The following is a 23,862-nucleotide window of genomic DNA, read 5'->3' as shown; positions in this document are numbered from 1 at the left end:
GGCTCCAAAATTGTATAAGAGGCATCTCCTTAAATTCCCCATTTACCAATGGATGTCATAGTTTTAACAGGAAGGGTAATGGATATACATTTCTAACACCATTCCATGTGCTATTGCCAGTCTCTCTTATTCTGTTTTGGTTTAGAGAATCCTAGTACTTGGATGAAGAAAGGTAAGTCATGGTGGGATCATGGAGGAGGGCTAGCGTCTTAGTTATTTGGCTGGTAAAGACCTAGCATTTCTGAATTCAGGGGCATAAGGGACTTAGGTGTAGGGAAGGTAGGAGAATGAGCAGGGAAGGTAGGAGAGTGAGCAGGTGAGGAACAGAGGAAAATTTTCCTTCCTATTTTCATTACTTACATGTGGCCAAGAAATTCAATGGCAACCTATTAACTATTATTAACTGTTATTCCTAGTATTATATGATTGTACCCTTTTTTGTACATCATGAAGTATTTTAGTGACAAACTGGGCAAGGCTATAATGGCTCCTAATCAGGTGTTATTTTAAACTAGAACTCATTGTTTTCTTTGGAACATAAAATGAAGATGTAGTCAGTATTCATAGTGATTACTATGTTAAGCAGGAAATAAGCTTGAGAACAAGTACATTAGATCACATTCTAGTTCTATGACATTAAATACATTTATGACACTCACTATTCTGAAATTCCTTGTACTTCTTTTGTCCAGTTAGATTGTTCTTTGTCTCCAAGATGGACCACTTTAGATGGTGGGGCAGTTCTTCCCAAATAAAGCTTCTGTGTTCCTGGAGGTTCTTCCAAGTAAAATCTTAAAAATTAAAATAAAATTAAAATTATATTACCCACAAATTTATGGGTTAATATAGTGTTCTAGCAGTATAAGTCTTCAAAGTGGAAAGGTTTCTACATGGTGTAACAGCACAAAACCAGGTGTCCTTTTTTTTTAACTATAACATAAATTTTAGAACAAGGACTTGTAAAAATTTTCATTCAAATATAAAAATTTTATTTTCTCTTAAAAAAAACTACATAATATAAATTTTTAAAGAATTAAAAAAATACGCTCAAATTCAATAAAGTATTTTTGCTAAAAAGTTTAACTCGATTCTGATCAAGCCATTATACCTAACTTCCAGTTGACAAGAAATATATGGGATGGAGGACCAAGTTAAATGACACTAAGAGGAGACAACCAGGTAAATCCAGAATTCTACAAAATAATTGGTCTGGACTCTTCAAGAAAACAGGCAGGGAAGTAAGCTTAGTCAGCCAGGTCCCAGGATATAAAATGGACATACAGAAATCAATTGTATTTCTAGATACTAGCTGGGGAAACTAAAATTTAAAACACAGTATCATTTATAGTTGCTCCAAAATAATTTAAACACTTAGATGGAGTGATTCCTTCTACCTTATTTTTCAAAATTGTTATTTTTGTTCTTTATCTTTCCATATAAATTTTAGAATACATTGTTCTGCATCTATAAAAATCTGGGAGAGATTTTGATAAGCGTTGCTTTAAACTTATAGATTTGGTATCTTCACTATGTTGAGTCTTTTGATCCAAACGGGTCTCCATTTATCTCACCATTTATTTCAATCTTTCTTTCCTCAGTGTTTTGCTTTTTTCAGCATACAGATCCTATATGTAATTTGTTATAGATTTATACCTAACATTGAGACTTATATATAGCTACAGTAACAAGACAGGGTGGTACTGGCATAAAAACAGACATACAGATAAATGGAACAAAATGGAAAACCCAGAAATAGACCCACACAAATATGCTCAACTGATTTGTGACAAAGGTGTAAAGGCAATCTAATGGAGGAAGGACAGTCTTTTCAACAAATGGTGCTGGAGCAACTGAACATTCATTCATAGGCAAATATGTGAACCTTGACCTAAACCTCATACCTAATACAAAAATTAATTCACAATGGATCATGGATTTAAATGTAAAAGGATGAGGTAAAATTATAAGACTTTTCGAAGAAAATATAGGAGAAAAGCTATGGGACCTAGGGCTAGGCAGAGTTCTTATACCAAAAGTATGATCTGTAAAAGAAAAAAACTGATAAACTGGACTTCAATAAAAAGGGAGGGGAATTGAATTCTGATGATTAAAAAAGAAAAGAATTCTCAAGATTTCTTGATACCTCAACAAAAGCAGATACCCACAGAAGAAAAAAATTCATAATGGCACTGATCTCTCATCAACAAAATTATATGACAGAACGCAACTGGAGTACGCTTGCAGAGAACTAAGGAAAAAGGATTGGGCCTCTAAAATTCTAAACCTATGTGTGAGGAAAACAAAAACGATCTCTTGGATATGTAATGGCTCAGAAAATGCAAATTTTCTCTGAAAAAAATTACTTTTAAAGGTTCTAGACACATGAAAAATAACAAAATAACAACAATCAGACTAAATTTACATGAAATAAAGATAAAAGATAACAAAGAATAAATTGTCTACATAATCATTGACAAAATGATCGTGAACTTGAATAAAAGAAGAAATTATTTCTTAAATAGAAGCTATGTATTTTTAAAAACTGATGTATTATTTAAATGAAATCTGGGGAATGAGATCTTGCCATTTGCAACGACGTGGATGGAACTGGAGGGTGTTATGCTGAGCGAAATAAGTCTATCAGAGAAAGACATATATCATATAACCTCACTGATACGAGGAATTCTTAATCTCAGGAAACAAACGGAGGGTTGCTGCAGTCGGGGTGGGGGGTGGGTGGGAGGGATGGGATGGCTGGGTGATAGACATTGGGAAGGGTATGTGCTATGGTGAGTGCTGTGAATTGTGTAAGACTGTTGAATCACAGATCTGTACCTCTGAAACAAATAATGCAACATATGTTAAGAAAAAAAAAAAGAAGATAGCAGGAGGGGAAGAATGAATGGGGGGAAATCGGAGGGGGAGACGAACCATGAGAGACTATGGACTCTGAAAAACAAACTGAGGGTTCTAGAGGGGAGGGGGGTGGGAGGATGGGTTAGCCTGGTGATGGGTATTAAAGAGGGCACGTTCTGCATGGAGCACTGGGTGTTATGCACAAACAATGAATCATGGAACACTACATCAAAAACTAATGATGTAATGTATGGTGATTAACATAACAATAAAAAATTTAAAAAAATAAATGAAATCTGGGAGGGGCATGGTAAAGGTCAGGTTATATATGCTATTCATTCTTGTTAGAGAAATATATTTGCTAAATAATAATAACTGCTAGCAAAAAATTAGGATATAGAACTTTCACGTTATTAAAAGGAAAAGAAAGCAAAAGGGAAAAGATAAATGCATCTAAAATATTTCAGCGATGTACTATGGTTGAACATCGAGTGATGTGATTAGAAGACTTTCGTTTTCACTATAGAGTGTAAATATTTTTACAGTAATTGTATCAGTTTTAAAAAGTATCATTAAAAGCCATCAAGTAAGCAAAACAAATATGAATTTAAAAAATATACATCAACTCTTACTTACTTAGTTTCTCCATCTGATATACCAACAACTCTAGCTTCTTCAAGATGAGGCCAATTAACAAAGACAGACTTTCCAAGCACTGATGAAGCTATATTTTCTACACTCTTAAAGTAAAAGCAGAAAAGTTCACTCATGTTTCAGGTCCAAGAGAAAAGTTTACAAAGGCAAAATTAAATAATTAAAAGCTGGCTGTGTTTATAAAGGTCTTTAAAATCAGTAAAAACCTCACCTTAATAATTAAAACAGATATAAAATACCATTTGTTCACTCAAGCCATTTATTCCCTACAGTTCCTGCTCTTCTCAACTTCACTCTTCAACTAATTATTCCACCCACTTGAATTCAGTTAGTTTTCTTAATTTGTCTTCTCTAAGTTGTACCTTTATTGCTAACTACTCTATTTCTTTCTAGTACATTTCCCAGGATTTCTGTTTAGAGTTTTAATTTTTTTTCCTTTCCCTTATTTTTTTATTAACATATAATGTATTATTTGTTTCAGGGTACTGGTCTGTGATTCATCAGTTTTATACAATTCAGAGTGCTCACCATAGCACATACCCTCCCCAGTGTCCATCACCCAGCCACCCCATCCCTCCCACCCCCCACCACACCAGCAACCCTCAGTTTGTTTCCTGAGATTAAGAATTCCTCATATCAGTGAGATCACAGGATACTTGTCTCTCTCTGATTGACTTATTTCGCTTAGCATAATACCCTCTAGTTCCATCCACGTCGTTGCAAATGGCAAGATTTCATTTTTTTTGATGGCTGCATAATATTCCATTGTATATATATACCTCATCTTCTTTATCCATTCATCTGTTGATGGACATCTAGGCTCCTTCCATAGTTTGGCTATTGTGGACATTGCTGCTATAAACATTGGGGTGTACATGCCCCTTCGGATCACTACATTTGTATCTTTGGGGTAAATACCCAGTAGTGCAATTGCTAGGTCCTAGAGTAGCTCTATTTTCAACTTTTTGAGGAACTTCCATACTGTTTTCCAGAGTGGCTGCACCAACTTGCCTTCCCACCAACAGTGTAGGAGGGTTCCCCTTTCTCCGCATCCTCGCCAATATCTTGTCATTTCCTGACTTGTTAATTTTAGCCATTCTGACTGGTGTGACCTGGTATCTCATTGAGGTTTTGATTTGGATTTCCCTGATGCCGAGCGACGTTGAGCACTTTTTCATGTGTCTGTTGGCCATTTGGATGTCTTCTTGGCAGAAATGTCTATTCATGTCTTTTGCCCATTTCTTGATTGGATTCTTTGTTCTTTGATTGAGTTTGATAAGTTTTTTATAGATTTTGGATATTAGCTCTTTATCTGATATGTCATTTGCAAATATCTTCTCCCATTCTGTCGGTTGTCTTTTGGTTTTGTTGACTGTTTCCTTTCCTGTGCAAAAGCTTTTTATCTTGATGAAGTCCCAATAGTTCATTTTTGCCCTTGCTTCCCTTGCCTTTGGCGATGTTTCTAGGAAGAAGTTGCTGCGGCTGAGGTTGAAGAGGTTGCTGCCTGTGATCTCCTCTAGGATTTTGATGGACTCCTGTCTCACATTTAGGTCTTTCACCCATTTTGGGTCTATTTTTGCGTGTGGTGTAAGGAAATGGTCCAGTTTCATTCTTCTGCATGTGGCTGTCCAATTTTCCCAACACCATTTCTTGAAGAGACTGTCTTTTTTCCATCGGATATTCTTTCCTGCGTTGTGGAAGATTAGTTGACCATAGAGTTGAGGGTCCATTTCCGGGTTCTCTATTCTGTTCCACTGATCTATGTGTCTGTTTTTGTGCCAGTACCATACTGTCTTGATGATGACAGCTTTGTAGTAGAGCTGGAAGTCTGAAATTGTGATGCTGCCAGCTTTTCTTTTTCAACATTCCTCTGGCTTCGGGGTCTTTTCTGATCCCATACGAATTTTAGGATTATTTGTTCCATTTCTTTGAAAAAAGTTGATGGTATTTTGATAGGGATTTATTAAGTGTGTAGATTGCTCTAGGTAGCATAGACATTTTCACAGTATTTGTTCTTCCAATCCATGAGCATGGAACGTTTTTCCATTTCTGTCTTCCTCAATTTCCTTCATGAGTATTCTATAGTTTTTTGAGTACAGATCCTTTGCCTCTTTGGTTAGATTTATTCCTAGGTATCTTATGGTTTTGGGTGCAATTGTAAATGGGATCGACTCCTTAATTTCTCTTTCTTCTGTCTTGTTGTTGGTGTACAGAAATGCAACTGATTTCTGTGCATTGATTTTATATCCTGCCACTTTACTGAATTCCTGTATGAGTTCTAGCAGTTTTGGGGTGGAGTCTTTTGGATTTTCCACATAATGTATCATATCTGCAAAGAGTGAGAGTTTGACTTCTTCTTTGCCTATTCGGATGCCTTTTATTTCTTTTTGTTGTCTGATTGCTGAGGCTAGGGCTTCTAGTACTATGTTGAATAGCAGTGGTGATAGTGGACATCCCTGCCGCGTTCCTGACCTTAGAGGAAAAGCTCTCAGTTTTTCCCCATTGAGTATGATATTCACTGTGGGTTTTTCATAGATGGCTTTTATGATATTGAGGTATGTACCCCCTATCCCTACACTCTGAAGAGTTTTAATCAAGAAAGGATGCTGTACTTTGTCAAATGCTTTTTCTGCATCTATTGAGAGGATGGTATGGTTCTTGTTCTTTCTTTTATTAATGTATTGTATCACATTGATTGATTTGTGGATGTTGAACCAACCTTGCAGCCCGGGAATAAATCCCACTTGGTTGTGGTGAATAATCCTTTTAATATACTGTTGGATCCTATTGGCTAGTATTTTGGTGAGAATTTTTGCATCCATGTTCATCAGGGATATTGGTCTGTAGTTCTTCTTTTTGATGGGGACTTTGTCTGATTTTGGATCAAGGTAATGCTGGCCTCATAAAATGAGTTTGGAAGTTTTCCTTCCATTTCTATTTTTTTGAACAGTTTCAGAAGAATAGGTATTAATTCTTCTTTAAATGTTTGGTAGAATTCTCCTGTCCTTTCCTTTAAGAAATATTTTTCTGTTGTTTTTACCCATCTGCCTTTCTTTAACCCTTTATTTTAGTATGAATCTGTTAAAGCTGACCAAGTTTACCTTCCCCTCTGCCAATCCCTTCTTATTAGACAGGAACTATGACCAACTTAAAGTACTATTCTGCAGTATAAACATTATGACACCAGGAAGCTTGCCTCCTCCTCTTCTCAACAGCAATGGCACTTATTAGTAAAGGGTGGCCCACTGACTTTAATCCTGAATGAAATTACTTGGTGAGAAAATAGGTTTCAGTGAAATTATACTGAAGAGCACTGACCTGTAATGTATTACTGTCCATAATAATAGCCAACATTACTAGAAATAATGTTTAGCAAGAAACCTAGGTTCTTAGTTCTGCTACTAACTCCATTTAAGTTTCTTAATTTGTAAAATTAATGAGTTGGAATAGATGCTTTACAAATTCTACCCAGTTGTAAAATTCCACAATCCTATCATTCTCATGATTATTTTTCTCATGGAGACTGAGAAAGGTGACAAGAATAGCAGAAATGTCTAGAAAAGGGCTATTATTCATTGTTTCATATCACATAATCAGATAACAGAATCTAAGAAATCTGACTTCATTTCAGTTTGTAGTTGGCATAATGAAGTAAGAACCCTTAGATTTAAAATTAGGAATCATGGGCCCAAATTTGGGTTCTGTCTTTCCAGCTATTGAGTCGTAGGCAAATCATTTAAACCCCAAGGAGGCACAGTTTTCTTATATGAGAATAAGAAATAACATCTACCTCACAATGTTTATTTGGTGATAAAATAATATACACAAAAGCTTTTATAAACTATAAAATGCTGCATAAATATTCTGTATGAAATAATATCTTAGGTAAAAATTCTAGTTTTAAAAGGAAACATTATTATCATTATTATTGGTTAAACAACAACAACTTTGTGGTAGCAACTGAAATTTAAATACAAATTCTCATTCAATTCTTTTCTGTTTATTATGCTTAATCATTATTAGCAAATATTTCTTTAACAATTACAGATGACTATTTTTAGACTTTTTGCAGTAACTTTTAGTTATATTTAGACATCTCTTAATGTGAACATATAAAACAAAAGAATGACTATTCTGATAAATAAAACAAGTTTCAACATTAGAACTAGGATCCCATAATTATCTTTTTCCCTTCTATACGTCTATTTCTTCTTTCATTCTCCCACTCTTCCCTTTAGTTTTTGAAGGAAAAGTCATTTCTCAAATTAATCCTCAAATTAAGCCTAAAACGAGATCCCTTAATACCTCACATGGGGTCTTGTTATCATTAAGATTCCTTCCCTCTAGTGTCTTTAAGACCTCCTTCCTCCATTAGCTCTACCTCTCTCCTTTTGTATGGATTTAGCTTGTTAAACTGTCTCTTCTCTACCTACAGTTATGTTTCTAGACTTCTTTTCAATGATAATCTTCCTAACCAAGGGCCTAATTCCTGCTGCTTCTACTTTCCATCTACCTAGACCCGCCAACTAGTTCTTAGGAGTTAGGAATGAAATCCTCAAAGGTCAATAATGATGCCTGAAGGACAAATTCACAGACCTTGTTTTAGTTTTTATTCTTCTTGCACTGTATGTAGTATCTACTTCATGCTTCTGTGATATTACCTAACTTGGAAATCATTCTCTCTCACCTCTCTGAACACTATTGTCTTTTTCACTGGTTCCTTTTCCACTATGGGTATTTCTTCGTGCTGAGATTTGAACTCTCAGAGTCAATTTTCTTCAGGAAAATAAGCCCCAAGGCCTCAGCCATCACCCCTTGCTAATGACTCATATATCCCTACTTCCCTCCCAGCTCTAGCTCCAGGTATTAACTGCGTATAAGCAGCCTTTCTCCACTGAGGTTTTTCATCTGAACCACAGAACACAAAAAATAACTTGACTATTTTCTCAATTCTCCAAAGGATGGTACACAACTAGTCCCACTCTAAATGTACAGAATATAAATTAATCTACTACATTCAAATGGATGACTTAGGGCATTAGGGTTTAAATCTCTTGTGGAACTTTTTGTTGAGAAAGGCTGGCAGGGCAGCACCAGTTAAGCATCCTAGCATTGCCTTAAAATTCCATCATTATTTATCATTAATCCCCTCAAGCCAGAGACTTTCCCACTTTAACTTCCTTATTCCAATAAACAGCAATTATTTTCTGGTTAACCAGGCTTGGTATCTCAGTCATATTTAGTATTTTCTTTCTCTTTTCATCCTCTATGTTTGAACAAATGATGAAACTTGTCGATTTTATTAGTCTTATTCATCCAGATCTATCACTACTTCCAGTTTTTGTCCTTATCTCCTAACACTTCTATAACCACAACCTCTGAACTTGCAGGCTTTTCCATTTTCTTCCATTTCTCTTTTGTGCAATTTAGTCTATTATATTGCCACCAAATTAATCCTTATGAAAGTACGATTTCAAGATAACAGTTATGAAAAAAAAAGTCCAAACTCCTTAGCCTGGTATTCAAGGTCCTCCATAATCTGGCCTCAATCTGTTTTTTCAACCTTATCTTCTACTACTTCCCAACACAAGTCCTCTGCTTCAGTCAGGTTTATCTATTCCTTCTCCTCAAATACATCACATTTATTCTAAAAAAAGAAAGAGTATTAAGAAAAATTTCAGACATATAAAAAGGTTAAAAAGAATAAGATAATGTATCACACATTTATTTCCAGCTCAGGTTATTCCTTTCAACTAGAATACCCTTTCCCTACTTTTCTCCTCCCTGTGATAATCTTTTTCTTAGCACCCAGCTCAAGCCTAGTCTCATTTACAAGCCTGTACTTAATCTTCAGCTCACACAGCTTATCTCCTTTCCAAAATTCATGGAGTACTTTTTGCTCATTACATCACAATTACACATTTCCTTTAAAATTTGTGTAAATGTTTCTTTCCTTTTTCCTTATTTACTATGAACTTTTGGAATTACTACATGTTATATCTCTTTGGTAAATTGCAACTAGAACAGTTTTATGTATAATAAGAACAGTTTTATGTATAGTTTTATGTATAATAAACACTTAATAAATATATAACAAAGAAAATACTTACAAGTTCAACTGATTCTGCATTCACTAAGATTTCTAACATCATGTTTTCTCCACGACTGCTTTGCTGGAATACTTGAACCCCACTTTTCTTCAAAAAAAACTTTAAAAGAATTCAGAGAATTTAATTTTAATTCTTTCTCCATAATCACGTTACATTCAATAAGATGAAAAAATTCTGAACTAAACAGCCACTGACTTTGTGTTTGATGTGTTTCAGGGTAGGAAATCCACAGAAATACAGTGCCTTCTGGTCAACCCTGGTTATTTTGTTCTTGCTTATGTCTACACGCCAAGCATCTAATGATATTATTTTATACCTAGAAAATAAATCAAGGCATTTAATTCAAAATTCACACACTGCAAGCAATCACAGTTTTTCAGTATTCCCTTGAATATTTTGCAAGAGTCATCCTTGCTTTTAAGCAAGGGAATGACAATTTGTCTTTTAAGACAAAGAAAATATACAGCATGGCAACCCAGATTCTCTGTTATTATAATTGGCTAGATGCAACTACGCCTATAGGTTACTGAATGGAAGTTTTCCCCATTAACTTAAAATAAAACTATACATATATATATATTTAATTTATAAGTAAAAGAACATATAAAGCATGTTACAAATCTCCATATCTCCCATGTTCTATAACCCAGATGGAAAATCAACATTTTATAATGTCTATTCCATATTTCTCTTTGCTTTAACAAAAAGGAAAAGCATAACTGGGAGATGTTCACTTTAGGTGCCATCTGGGTAATTTGCAGCGAAAATGAGAGAAAAGAAAAAAAAAAAGGACATTTTAATGAGGAAGAGAAAGTAGAAATGGGTTTGAGGCAAGAAATTATAGGACCTCTTTTATTTCTTTTTTTCTTCTTTCTGGTTGGGTGGTTGGGAATGTAAGAGGCAAAGTCATAGCACATCAAATAATGCTAGGAGCAGACACTGACAATGGAAACAAAAATTCATACATCCTCTTGAGGTGGGGAGGATACAGATATACACTAGGGAGGAAAAATTAAAAAAACAAACAAACAAAAAACCCAACTTTAACAGAAAAGAGAGAGAGAGAAGAAGAATCTGACCAAAGCAGAGAACTACAGTTGTGAGAGGGAGATGCTATGGTCTTTGGCAAGTTGGATGTAACTCATTATCAACTGACTGTAACTATCAAAAATTATTTGTTAATTCTCCAAGTAGATACTCAAAGCTTCCCCCTCCCCTCTCTTCCCCCCCAAGGGGAGCTCCTTGCTGTTGTTGAAAAATTACCAAATAACATTACCTTGTGCAACAACGTTCTATGGCAGGGAACTTTTCTGGCCATGGTGAGGGGTAGGTGAACTCTGTGTCTCTATCATACCAGCACATTAGGCACTCACTATGTTGGTTTCTTTTCCTTTCTTCCTTTTTGAGGGAGTGGTTACATGTTTCCATGGCTTCCAACAATCGCTTCTGAATTTAAAGATTGAAGAGAAGGGTTAAAAGTATAAAATTTCTGTAAGCTCAACATCCAGAATAGATCTTTTCCTTCAGTACACAGAATCATTATTTGTGTTCTTGAAAAACAAAAATCTTAACTAATGGAATTCTTTTCCATTTTATTACACGAAAAACTGTTTCAAAGGACCCTAGAATATTGCTTGCCACTACAAATTATTCTGAACCTATTATTCCAACAATAGGCACTAAGTGTGAATAAGAACAGCAGAGAATCGTGGCGCCTGGGTAGCTCAGTCGATCAAGCGTCTGCTTTCGGCTCAAGTCATGATCTTAGGGTCCTGGGGTCGAGCCCTGCATTGGGCTACCTGCTCAGTGGAGAGTCTGCTTCTCCCTCTGCCTCTCCCCCCAGCTTGTGCTCTCTCTCTTGCTCACTCTCTCTCAAATAAATACAATCTTAAAAAAAAAAAAAAGCAGAGAATCAAATTTTAAATGTGAACTTACCATAATTATTATAGTTTATCATAACTCATAAAGCATTAATCTCTTACTTTATAAATTCTGCCATGGTACAGAAAATGTTTACCTCCCCAAATTATCTCATACATTTAATTAATTTAATTACATATATTTTAATTTAATTTAATTATATTTAATTCCAGTCAGAATCAAAATTATTAAAAAAATTTTTTTAAAGGACAAAATTGTTGGTGTTCATATGGAAGAATGTGTGAACTGCAAAAACTGGGAACCTGTCTTACTAGATCCTACCACTTTTAATAAAGCTACTGTAATAAAAACACTTTAATATTGACACAAGAAACCCACAGACCAGAGGAAGAGAATAAAGAGGTCAAAACAAATTTAAATCTATGTCAAACATAGTATTTCAAATATTTAAATAATGGTGTTGTCATAACCACCTATCCAGCTGGAAAAAGAAGCACATACACTTCCCAACTTCATACCATATACAAAAACATGTATCAGAGTAATAAGACAATGGAAGTATTAGAAAGAAAATCTAGGAGAGTATCAGTAATTTGGAGTGATAAACTCTTGTAAGAGCGGAAAAAACCTAACAGTCTTAAGGGAAAAGACATTTTTTTAATTTTTAATTTTATTTTTTAAAAGATTTTATTTATTTATTTGAGAGAGAGAAAGAGCAAGAGAGAGCATGAGCAGAGGGAGGGGCAGAGGGAGAAGCAGACTTCCCGCTGAGCAAGGAGCCTGACGCAGGGCTTGCATGACCTGAGCCAAAGGCAGATGATTAATTGACTGAGCCACCCAGGCGCCCCAGGAAAAGACCTTTTTAAATAATAGAAAATGTATGTGACAGAAGATTCATCAACAAAACAAGAGACAAATGCCATGCTGGGAAAGAATACTCCTATCATACAAAGAACTGACAGAAATCAAGAAAGGAAAATGGGGAAAGGATATAAACAGGTAATTTACAGAAGGGAAAATACAAAGGGCAAACACACATATAAAAATCTACTCAAATTAGGGATCAGAGAAAAACAAATCTGAGTAACAAAATGGCACCCATCATCAGTAGATTGGCCAAAATTAAATGAAGCAGTAATATCTAGGTCTGGAGAGGCAGAGAAGTAGGCACTAAATATTGGGTGAATTAGACTAGTCTTTTTGAAAAAGAATATTCACTAAATGTAAAAATATACAGTCCCATTAGCCAAGCAATCCTGCTTTTGGGAATCTATGTTAAAAAAACAAAATCTCCAATACCTAAGACTGCATAAACAAACAAAAAGAATACATGAATACACAGGTAGTTTATTATAGCATTATGCACAGTGACAAAAAACATGAAGATTCACACGTTGCAAAATTAGTACAGAGTGTTCTCATGTACCTTTCACCCAGCTTTCCCCAATGATAACATCCTACACATATCATCAGTACATTACCAAAACCAGGATACTGACATGAGTACAACACTATTAACTATAGACTTACTCAGATTTCACTGGTTTTTGTATGTGATTTTTTGTCTATACACTGCTATGAAATTTTTATCAAATGTATAGATTCATATTAACCACCACTAAAACTGGAATACAGAACTGTTATATTATCATAAAGAAATTCCTTGTTATCCCTTTATAATCACACCCTATCCTCAACTTTAACCCCTAACAACCACTCCATGTTTTATTTATTTTTGTTTTTTTTATTTTTTATTTTTAAATCTTTTTATTGTTATGTTAATCCCCATACATTACATCATTAGTTTTAGATAAACTCCATGTTTTATATCACAGTAATTCCGTCATTTCAAGATTACATAAATGAAACAATATAATATATAACCCTCTGAGACTGACATTTTTACTCACTGACTTTTTTCACTTAACTGAATTTTCATCCAAGTTGTTTATATCAATAGTTCTTTATATTGCTGAGTAATAGTCCACGATATGGATATACTACAATTTGTTTATCTACTCACTCATTAAAGGGAATTTGAATTTTTTCCAGTTTGGGGTTATTACAAATATACTGCTCTGAACATTCATGTATAGGTTTTCTTGTGTGGACATAATTTTCATTTCTCTAGGATAAATATCCAGGAATGTGACTGCTGGGTTGAATAGTAAATCTATGTTTAACTTTATAAGAAACTGCTGAACTATTTTCCAGAGCGGCCTCCTAGACTTTTAGTCCAATAATTATCTATGCCATTTTTTAAAACATTTACAGAAAAAGTAGTATAAAGAGGAAAGAAGTAGCAAAATCTAGAGAAGATTATAGAATAAAACAGATAATACTATACCATAATGTCTTGATTCTAAGATACTATTGATATTGTAAATATTAATACAATAAAATTAATAACAAATTTTCAGGAAATAAATAATAAACTGAATTTCCATAATTACTGTTTACTGACAGTGGTATTTACTTACATCCTATTTTCTTCTCTAATGTCACATTCAAAATTTGAGTCTAATCCTTCTTCATATTCAAAATATAAAAAATTGTCAAAAATATATGTATATATATATATACTGGGGCCCCTGGGTGGCTCAGTCGGTTAAGCATCCAACACTTGATTCCGGCTCATGTCATGATTTTGGCTTAGGTCGTGATTTCAAGGTTGTGGGAGTGAGTCCTGTTTCGGGCTCTGCACTCAATGGGGAGTTTGCTTGAAATTCTCTCTCTCCCTCTGCCCCGCCCCTCCAATAAATAAATCTTAAAAATATAGGGGCGCCTGGGTGGCTCAGTCGTTAAGCGTCTGCCTTCGGCTCAGGTCATAATCCCAGGGTCCTGGGATCGAGCCCCACATTGGGCTCCCTGCTCGCCGGGAAGCTGGCTTCTCCCTCTCCCACTCCCCCTGGTTACATTCCTGCTCTCACTCTCTCTCTCTCTGTTGAATAAATAAAATCTTTAAAAAAAAAAAAAATGTATGTATATACATATACACACATATACATAAAATTTTCTAGGTTACTTGGCTCTGTGAATGTATGAATCTTTATAATCTTATAATCTTGAACACTTTAGCATCTTTAGGGATGGACAGCATAACATTAAGGTAGAATGATGTTGTAATGTGCTGACCCCCATTAGTACTGAAGGTTTTGTTTGCCCAGATGCTGAAAGTGCTACTGGCTTGCAACCCTCCCTCAGCTATCTCTTGGAAATATCCTTAGATGAAAAGTTATCTCACATAAGGTCATGCACCCTTCTGAAATGAAGTCTGCATCCAAGACTGACAAATGAAGGGAATAAGGTCTCAGGCCCTTTATAGCAACTTAGTAGAACTTTAATGGGCCATTCCAGCTTTAGAGTGACTTCTGGGGTCAGCTAAGGCCTTTGTTGAGAAAGCACTGTAGCCCAGCCTGTCCTTCTAACCAATCCTGTTTTCTTCTCTACCCAACATCTTAGAGGGTAGCCATCAAGAAACCAGAGTAGGGGGCCAAAAGTCTAGGAGAAGAGAGACTGCAGAGACATTCCCAGAGAACAGATTTAGCTCTAATTAGGCTCTAATCAAGGAACAATTTGTGCCCCTGGATATAGGGACTCGTTGCATGTTACTTAGTTGGGATTTCAAAATTGTTATGGATCAGTGATTGTTATGTGCATCCTCTTCCTGCCCTTTTTTGATAGGAGCTAGGAGCTACTTACTGCGGTAATCCTGTCATTGTCTCTCCAATACAAATTTGGGTATGTTGGGGAGTGTAGATATGTTTTTTTTGTTGTTGTTTTTTTTTTAATTCACAGGTCTCTGAGTCAGGAGAGCTGTCCCTGGGGAGCTGCATTTGAGGAGTTTAATCCACATCTAGACTCGATTTAAAGATGAAATTCTAGGCTTTGAGCCTGATGTATAATGAGATGAAATTTTTGGGAGAGGTCAGTGTGTCTTGAATTTGAATGGGATGCAAATTTTAGCCAAAGGGGTCAGACTGTAGTAGATGGTTTGCAAAGACGGCCATAATAATTCCTCCTATCTTCGTATGCAAGCTCCTTTAAATGTTAAGAAAGTGGTCTATTTCCCTATTTCTTAAATCCAAGTTGGTCTTATAACTTGCTTTATTCAAAAGAATGTAGTGAAAGTGATACTATGCAAACTCCAAAGCTCAAGAGGCCCTGTAGCTTCTGTTCTCACCTTCCTGGAACCCAAGATCACTGTGAGAATAAACCTGAGTTAGCCTCCTGGAGGGTGAGGGATCACATAGAGGGCTCAGCTCACAACTAACACCAACCACCAATCATATCAATGAGATCATCTCAGACAACCAACTCCACTAGAGAGCAAGAGTGAGGGTGAAGGCAAGGGTGAGAGTACACATGGCAAACAGCTCAAGTCTGTGGGTAAACTGTTTCTAGCACCAGAGTTTGTGTAATAATTTTTCATGAGGCACAAATAGGTCCTATCAATTTCTCAGTTCTGAAAATTTTATCATCTATTCCTATTTAGTAATTTCCACCAGCATATACTTTCACTGACTATCCTGTAACAGGAATTTTTCTTTTTACATCTTACGTACCTACTTTCAGATAACTTCTTGTGTAAATTCTGAGCTTCTGCTTCCAAAAAATATAAAAGAATACGGTAATTCTGCCAGCTACAAGTTTTGTTTCAGTGGTAATATCATAATGCAATTTTGCTGAAAACATTTAAAATTTCATTGAGGTGTCCAACCTTAAAATTCAATCACAATGAACTAATGTGATAATTGGATGAACAACAATATCTACATGGAACTAAGTTTGTACACATGCAGGCTATAATGACTATGCCACAACTTAATCCTGTCTGGTGCCTAGCAAGTATCTCTTCACATGTAACAAGTGTTCTTGTTTAAAAATTAATAAGATGTGAATAAACACTTGTTTCCTCCACTCCATAATCATGTCAGTTCCCCCCCCCCCGCCCCCCGAGAGGACACTTTTTTTGAGGTATAATTTACTTTCAGAGCTTTTGGTTCCATCGATTTTTCTCTATTGTTTGTTCATTTTTTATGGATTTCTGTTCCTATCTTTATTATTTCCTTCATTCTGCTTAGTTTGGGTTTAATTTCTCTTGCACTTTTAGCTTCTTGTGGTAGGAAGCTTAGATAATTTATTGTAAGACTTTTTCTTGTTCAGTATAAGCATCTAGAAACTTAAGCATCCAGAAACTTAAGCATTCCTTTAAGCACTGCTTTAGCTTCATCACACAGATTATGTTGTGTATTTATTATCATTTAGATCACAATATTTTCGAATTTCCCTTTTAATTTTTTCTCCTTTCAATTCTGACAGCTTTTGCTTTATGTATTTGAAGCTCTGTTATAAGGTACATATACATTCAGGATTTTTATATTTTCTTGATGAACTGACTTGACTTCTTTTTTTTAAGTAATCTCTATGTCTAATATGGGGCTTGAACTCATAACCCCAAGATCAAGAGTCACATGCTCTACTGACTGAGTCAGCCAGGTGCCCCAAACTGACTCAATTTTTTTTTTTAATATTTTATTTATTTGACAGAGAGAGACACAGCAAGAGAAGGGACACAAGCAGGGGCAGAGGGAGAAGGAGAACCAGACTCCCCGCTGAGCAAGGAGCCTGATGTGGGACTCCATCCCAGGACCCCGGGATCACTACCTGAGCCAAAGGCAGATGCTTAACGACTGAGCCATCCAGGTGCCCCCTTACTCGATTTTTTAATCAATATGAAATATTCTTCTTGATCTCTGGTAATACTCCTTGTCCTGAAGTCTATTTTTCTAATGTGAGTAAAGCCATTCTGGCTTTCTTAGCATACCCAGAAGTTTTGATGCACATAATGAAGAAGAGAGTAGTTAAATCTCATTAATAAAACATAAATGGTGATTAAAACCCATTGCTCATTAACTTACATGAAATAATCTCTAAGAATATATGTGTATAAATGAAAAGATGTTCAACATCACTCATCATCAGTGAAATACAAATCAAAACTACAATGAGATATCACCTCACACCAGTCAGAATGGCTAAAATTAACAACAAAGGAAATAACAGGTGTTGGCAAGGATGTGAAGAAAGGGGAACACTCTTACACTGTTGGTGGGAATGCAAACTGCTGCAGCCACTCTGGAAAACAGTATGGAGGTTCCTTAAAGTTAAAAATAGAACTACCCTACGATCCAGTAGTAAATACCTTTAGGTATTTACCTAAAGGATATAAAAATACTAATTCAAAGGTATAAATGCACGATGTTTACAGCAGCATTTCCACCAATAGCCAAACTATGGAAAGAGCCCAATGTCCATTGACTGATGAATGGATAAAGAAGATGTGGTGTATATATACAATGAAATAAATCAGAGAGACAAATACCATATGGTTTCACTCATATGAGGACTTTAAGAAATAAATGAATGTAGGGGGGAAAACGCAAACCAAGAAAAAGACTCTTAATCATAGAGAACAAACTGATGGTTACTAGAGAGGAGGTGGGCAGGGTGTCGGGTTAAACAGGTGATGAGGATTAAGGAGGGCAAGTGTTGTGATGAGCACCAAGTATCATAAGTGATGAATCACCAAATTCTACACCTGTAAATAATATTACACTATACGTTAACTAACTGGAATTTAAACAAAAACTTGGAAGAAAGAAAGAATATATGCGTATATGTAACTATTTCATGTACTGACCTCATCAATAAAAGGTATTAGTACCACAGCTTCCCATTCCTGTTGTTTCCCATTTAGGTCAGTTTTAAAATCAGGTGGATAATATTCTATAATTGGTGAATCTTCACTGGTCATCAAGTGCTATGGAAATATCAAAGAGTAATAGAAATATAAGAACTAATATAACTTTTTGTTAATATATTTACAATATTTACTCATGTTACAGTTTAAAATTCCTAAGCAAAAGCAAAACTAAAGTTTTACATCTTAGAAATGCTGCAATGTACTTGCTATATTTTTGATTTTCAGCTATGAGACTTCTAATTTCACTGCTACTCATCACTTTCCCATTCCAGTGACCTAGTTATGTAGCAAAACCATCTTTACTCTGAATTTCAACTTTACCATTTCTATCTTTTATTGTCTTATCACTCTATAAGGCCCACTTAAATTCTGTTCTCAGACTTCATTTCACAGGCTTCCAATAGTCCTCCATTTTTAACCTTGTTTACTTTTGTACTTTTGTGTCCTAATCAATTGATTTTGTTAAGTAATGTAACATCTAAGTTTAAATTATCTAAGATAATTTAAAAAGAAAAAAATTCTAAAATCCAAGAATCTCTTCACCACTAATAGCAAAGATGAAAGGTCCAATAAAAAGACATGTTTTTATTAGACATTTTACAACAGAGATAGATGAAGAAAGTCTAAGTATGTCTTCTAGGAAAGAACTACAAAAGACTATAGCATAACATTTTTTAAATAAGTAAAACAGCATATTTCTCAGGGTAATACAAAAATATTTAATAACCAGTATGGCATGGGCACAGAACAATCTAGATCTTCTAGGCTTGTATGAGGAGCTCCTAAGTATCAAAAAGGACATAAAAACATTTAATTTTAAAACTCACCTGGTAGCACGTAGGAAGCAAATTTTTGCTAGCTGCTGGAAGTACAGCAAGAAGCTGTTCAAATGGCTTAAAAGGTTTTCCTAGTTCAAAATGGATTTTGAGTGTACTGATGTTACGGATATCAGATAGGAAAGGTGCATAATGGTAGGGATAATACCTATAAAACAAAACTGAGTTTTAAACAATTGGCAACTTTATGAAACAGGTCAATATTAAATATATACTTTTCCTTATTTAGCAACACAGCAATAACTCTAAAGAAAAAAAAAATGATTACCCATAGTACTATCACTTGATTTAAGAAATCAGCAGCACTAGCATATTTAGGTGATGGCAACAAATGTTGTATTTCCTTAATTTTTTTTTAAAGCTTTTATTTATTTATTTGACAGAGAGAGAGAGAGCACAAGCAGGGGGAGCGGCAGAGGGAGAGGGAGAAGCAGGCTCCCCGCCTAGCAAGGAGCCCAATGCGCATCTCGATCCCAGGACCCTGGGATCATGACCTGAGCCAAAGGCAGACGCTTAACCAACTGGACCACCCAGGCGTCCCTGTATTTCCTTAATTTTTAAGGTATAATTTCACATTTCCAAAATTGGGATGTATCATGTAATTGAAGGATATAGATATAAACACACACAAATATATGTGTATTTATATAAAATATATGTGTGTGTATATATATGTATGTTACCTAAATAAAATATAATGGTCCTTTTAGCTTCCAAGATATTGAGTGTGAATCTTCCAATCAGTAGACTCTTAGAATATGTACTGACGTGGTCAGAAGACTTTCAGTTAGCACACATGAGCTGGAGCCTCTCTCAAGAGCACAGAGAGAACAGTGAGTGAGCTCATGTGGCTGTTACTAGTCAGCTCTAAGAACTTTTATATCTTTGAATTGGTATATATAGGATTAAACCATTTATCAATCATACACACTATTTTTGTTTTTAATGCCTTCCCGTCTATAACTACAGGTATAAATTTTTTTTTTTTTTAAAGATTTTATTTGTTTATCTGACAGAGAGAGAGAGAGCACAAGTAGGCAGAGAGACAGGCAGAGGGAGAGGGAGAAGCAGGCTCTCTGCTGAGCAGGGAACCTGATGCGGGGCTCGATCCCAGGACCCTGGGATCATGACCTGAGCCGAAGGCAGACGCTTAACCACCTGAGCCACCCAGGCGCCCCCAGGTATAAATATTTTTTACAAAGCTTTAAACATACAATTTTTAAATAATTTCACTGTTTTTAATGTTTGACTAAGGATGCTAAAAAATAAATATTTTTTTCCCACAATTATGACATATTTCAAAAAGATGAGAAAGTTTAGGAGGCAGATAGCATTTAGAATGGAAAATGGATAGACTTTGGAATCAGATAGGCTTAGACTTGCTTCTTGGGTGTATGCCTTTAGAAAGATTACTTTCTGGGGTGGCTGGGTAGCTCAGTTGGTTAAGCGCCCAACTCTTGATTTTGGCTCAGGTCATGATCTCAGGGTTTTGAGATTGAGCCCTCCGTTGGGCTCTGTGCTGGGCATGAAGCCTGCTTAAGATTCTTTCTCCCTCTCACTCTGCTCCTCCATCCCGTTTTCTCTCTCTCTCTCTAAAAAAAAAGAAAGAAAAAAAGAAAGAAAGATTGCTTTCTAAAGTAATAGAGATAACTGAGCCTCATCTGTAAAAGTCAGACAACAATACTTACTTTATAGTGGTGAGGATTATATGAGAACATGCTTTTCAAGTGCCTGGCCTTAATGCATGATACATAATAAGATTAGTTTACACTCACCCTATTAAGAAATGGCAAATCAAGGATTTTTGTCATTAGAATGCTCTTCAGAGAGGCCCTGAGAATTAGGTAGTTATTGCAAAAATTTTTTTAAAAGATTATAATTAAGTGAAATCAATTAATATACACAATTTGTACTGGTTTGTTTTCCTGTATGGTGCTTTAAAACAAAGCCTAGCAAAGGTGCTATCAAAACAAAACAAACAATCTCATCATTTAAAAGTCTCTCCTTTTTCCTGTATCATTTTTTGGTTTGTTATTTTCCTATTCTGGTGGATGGTTTAGAAAAGTAGATGGAACTTGCTGGAATAGGAAATATGGAGAAATGGAAAATTATTACTATTTCAAGGAAAAGCAAATAATTCCTTTCTCCTTTCTTCTTCACCCTTCCCAGTCTAACATTCAAATAACCCATTCTTTAATAATCACTCTTTTTTTTTCTTAAAGACTTTATTTTATTTATTTGAGAGAGAGAGTAAGAGAGAGAGCACAAAAGGGCGTAGGGTCAGAGGGAGAAGCAGACTCCCCACCGAGCAGCGAGCCCGATGCGGGACTCGATCCCGGGACTCCAGGATCATGACCTGAGCTGAAGGCAGTCGCTTAACCAACTGAGCCACCCAGGCACCCTCTTTAATAATCACTCTTGATAGAAAAATTTTTTCAAACATACAATAATGTAGCAAAGAATGTAATGAACAACCCTATATAACCATCACTCAGACCCAATAATTATCAACACTCTGTCACAGTTGATTCATCATAATAGAGAATTTTAAATCCTTAGATTTAAAGCGCTTTCATTATTGGCCATCTGCTAGGGCTGGAAGTATCTCTGTTACACAAAGGTCTTTAAAAAGTATTTTCATATAAGAAAAGATTACCTATATTTCATTTAAACTTGGCTATATGTATCTTTTTAAAAATGCCACCATAAATAGAAATAAAGAGAAAAGAAAACCCCAAATGAGATTATAGGAGAACCATTATTTAAAAAAAAAAAATCAAAACTTTATTTTTGTTTGTATTCCTCACCAGCTCCAAGACTGAACTCCATGATAGTAATAGTGCAAAATCCATTGTATTGCCTGAACATAACATGCAGCTTGATCAGCCAGAAAGTCGCTGAAAATAGAAAAGAATATTTTCATTATAATGTTAATTTTTGAAGACAGGCCATTTGTCTTTAGAGCATGATCTGCTGATACACTCTGCCTCACATATGTTTTACATAATCAATGAATAAGCTAAAAATTGTAATCAGAAAAATTCCAAAATATTATTTAAAACAAATTCCATACTGTCAGATTAAAGGTTTGCCTTATAGTTTCCCTAAACCGCCCATCAGAATAATACTTAAACCTACTGTGCATATTTATTCAGTCAATGTACTATGCCTGTGGTTTAAAGTTTGAGGATTTGGCCAATGAAGCTTTTGATAAGGTGGCACTACCACTGTCCTAAATAGTCAGGGTGTGATAGGAGACAGGGATGGGAAACTATCTGGGAGGATGCCTGAGAAAAATCACAGGAGGAAATGAGGAAGATCACAGAATCTGGTTATAGCAGCTAGAACACACTTTGAAAAATGCTATATTCACTGAACAATATTCCCTCTAATCCTTTCTTTCTCAAAGACCATCATTTAAGGTAAAAAACATTTAAGGTAAAATACATATACACACACCCACACACCCACACCCACACACGAGACTTGGGCTAAAGCCAAAAAGTAGCCATAAACCTGCTAGTGGCTGTTACCAAAATTCAGGTAGAGATGGCATTTAGAAATTCCAGATCTCAATATTTCTGGGAGGTACTTTTGAAAATGAAACATTAATTTTTCATTAAAAAATATTTTCTCATTATTGAAAATCTAGACAATGAAGAAAAGCATTTTTATTACCCTACAGCAATCACTATTACATATTGGTATGTTTTTTTTCAGTCTTTTTTCTATGCCCAGGTTGGTTGGTTTTTTATGTTTAATATTAATTAGAGTATACTGTATACATGATTTTGTGTCCTGCTTTTGAAATCTGTGCTTAATAATATAAGTATCTTTCCAAATTGTTATGAACTTTTTATAAGTACCAGTTTAGCAGTTCTACAGATTCTGAGGACAGTGTTATGGCAAGATGGTGACTATGATACATGGGAAGTGGACATGATTATGAGGACATGTAGATCATTTCTAATTTTGTGCTATTATAAAAAACTCTGCAATAAACATCCTTGTGTATAAGAATCTTCTGTGTTTCAGTTTATATTTTTAAGACAGATTAATAATTAGAATTACTGAGTCAAAGGGATAAATATTTTAAAGACTTTTGGATATACACTTCCCAAAATAATTTTACCAATTTATATTTCCACCAGTAATTCGGAAAGAATACTACCATCACTTTTGGACCAACATTGAACATAACGATTTTAAAAGATTTGCTTATTTGTTAGGCAAACAAATGGTATCATATTTTTCATAAGTCTATATTTTAATATATAAAAGGGAAGGGAAATAAAACACAAGATTTGTTAGCTATCAAATTAAGAATGTACTGCCAAAAGCAGGTATTACAGTGCTATATAACTGCAATCAAGGAAATATAAGGATTAAGGAATAAAAGATTAAAAGCATAACTATTTTATTTGTTTTTTTAAAGATTTTATTTATTCATTTGACAGAGACACAACAAGATTTCTCAAGTCTCAGAAGTCTTACATGCTAGTGGTACTTGACAAAGCTTTAAATGAGCTGGTGAATTGTACTAGAATTCCTGTACCTCTAGTTCCTAGAGGTCAGTATGAATATAGACCGGAAATACTATGTCTAGACTAGACTAGAAGACAGTCTGAGAGTATATAAAGCAATGTCTAAAAGCTTGGGTCTATCTCTGGGCAGGCTCTAGAAAAGATCTAATATTTAGTGTTTTATTATATTAAAAAAAAAAGATAAGAACAGTATAGAAAATATCTAAGTATAATAT

General features: G+C 35.1%; 1 protein-coding gene across 5 annotated transcripts in view; it reads right to left on the bottom strand.

The window, feature by feature from the left end:
• Positions 1-23,862, bottom strand: part of XRN1 (5'-3' exoribonuclease 1) — a 112,952-nt gene that overhangs the window by 63,709 nt on the left and 25,381 nt on the right. For all 5 annotated transcript variants that reach the window (XM_078070964.1, XM_078070981.1, XM_078070967.1 and 2 more), the window contains exons 13-20: positions 21,911-22,000; positions 19,095-19,251; positions 18,205-18,324; positions 10,897-11,066; positions 9,816-9,936; positions 9,621-9,719; positions 3,493-3,596; positions 660-791 (exon numbers count right to left, since the gene is read on the bottom strand). In XM_078070964.1, the coding sequence (XP_077927090.1) occupies positions 660-791; positions 3,493-3,596; positions 9,621-9,719; positions 9,816-9,936; positions 10,897-11,066; positions 18,205-18,324; positions 19,095-19,251; positions 21,911-22,000 (993 nt within the window). The remainder of the gene's footprint in view (positions 1-659; positions 792-3,492; positions 3,597-9,620; positions 9,720-9,815; positions 9,937-10,896; positions 11,067-18,204; positions 18,325-19,094; positions 19,252-21,910; positions 22,001-23,862) is intronic.

This window comes from Halichoerus grypus, chromosome 1, assembly GCF_964656455.1.
Source record: "Halichoerus grypus chromosome 1, mHalGry1.hap1.1, whole genome shotgun sequence".
In the NCBI taxonomy this organism is placed as follows: domain Eukaryota; kingdom Metazoa; phylum Chordata; class Mammalia; order Carnivora; family Phocidae; genus Halichoerus; species Halichoerus grypus.
The sequence above is the reverse complement of the archived record's forward strand: the minus strand, read 5'-3'. Positions and strand labels throughout refer to the sequence as shown.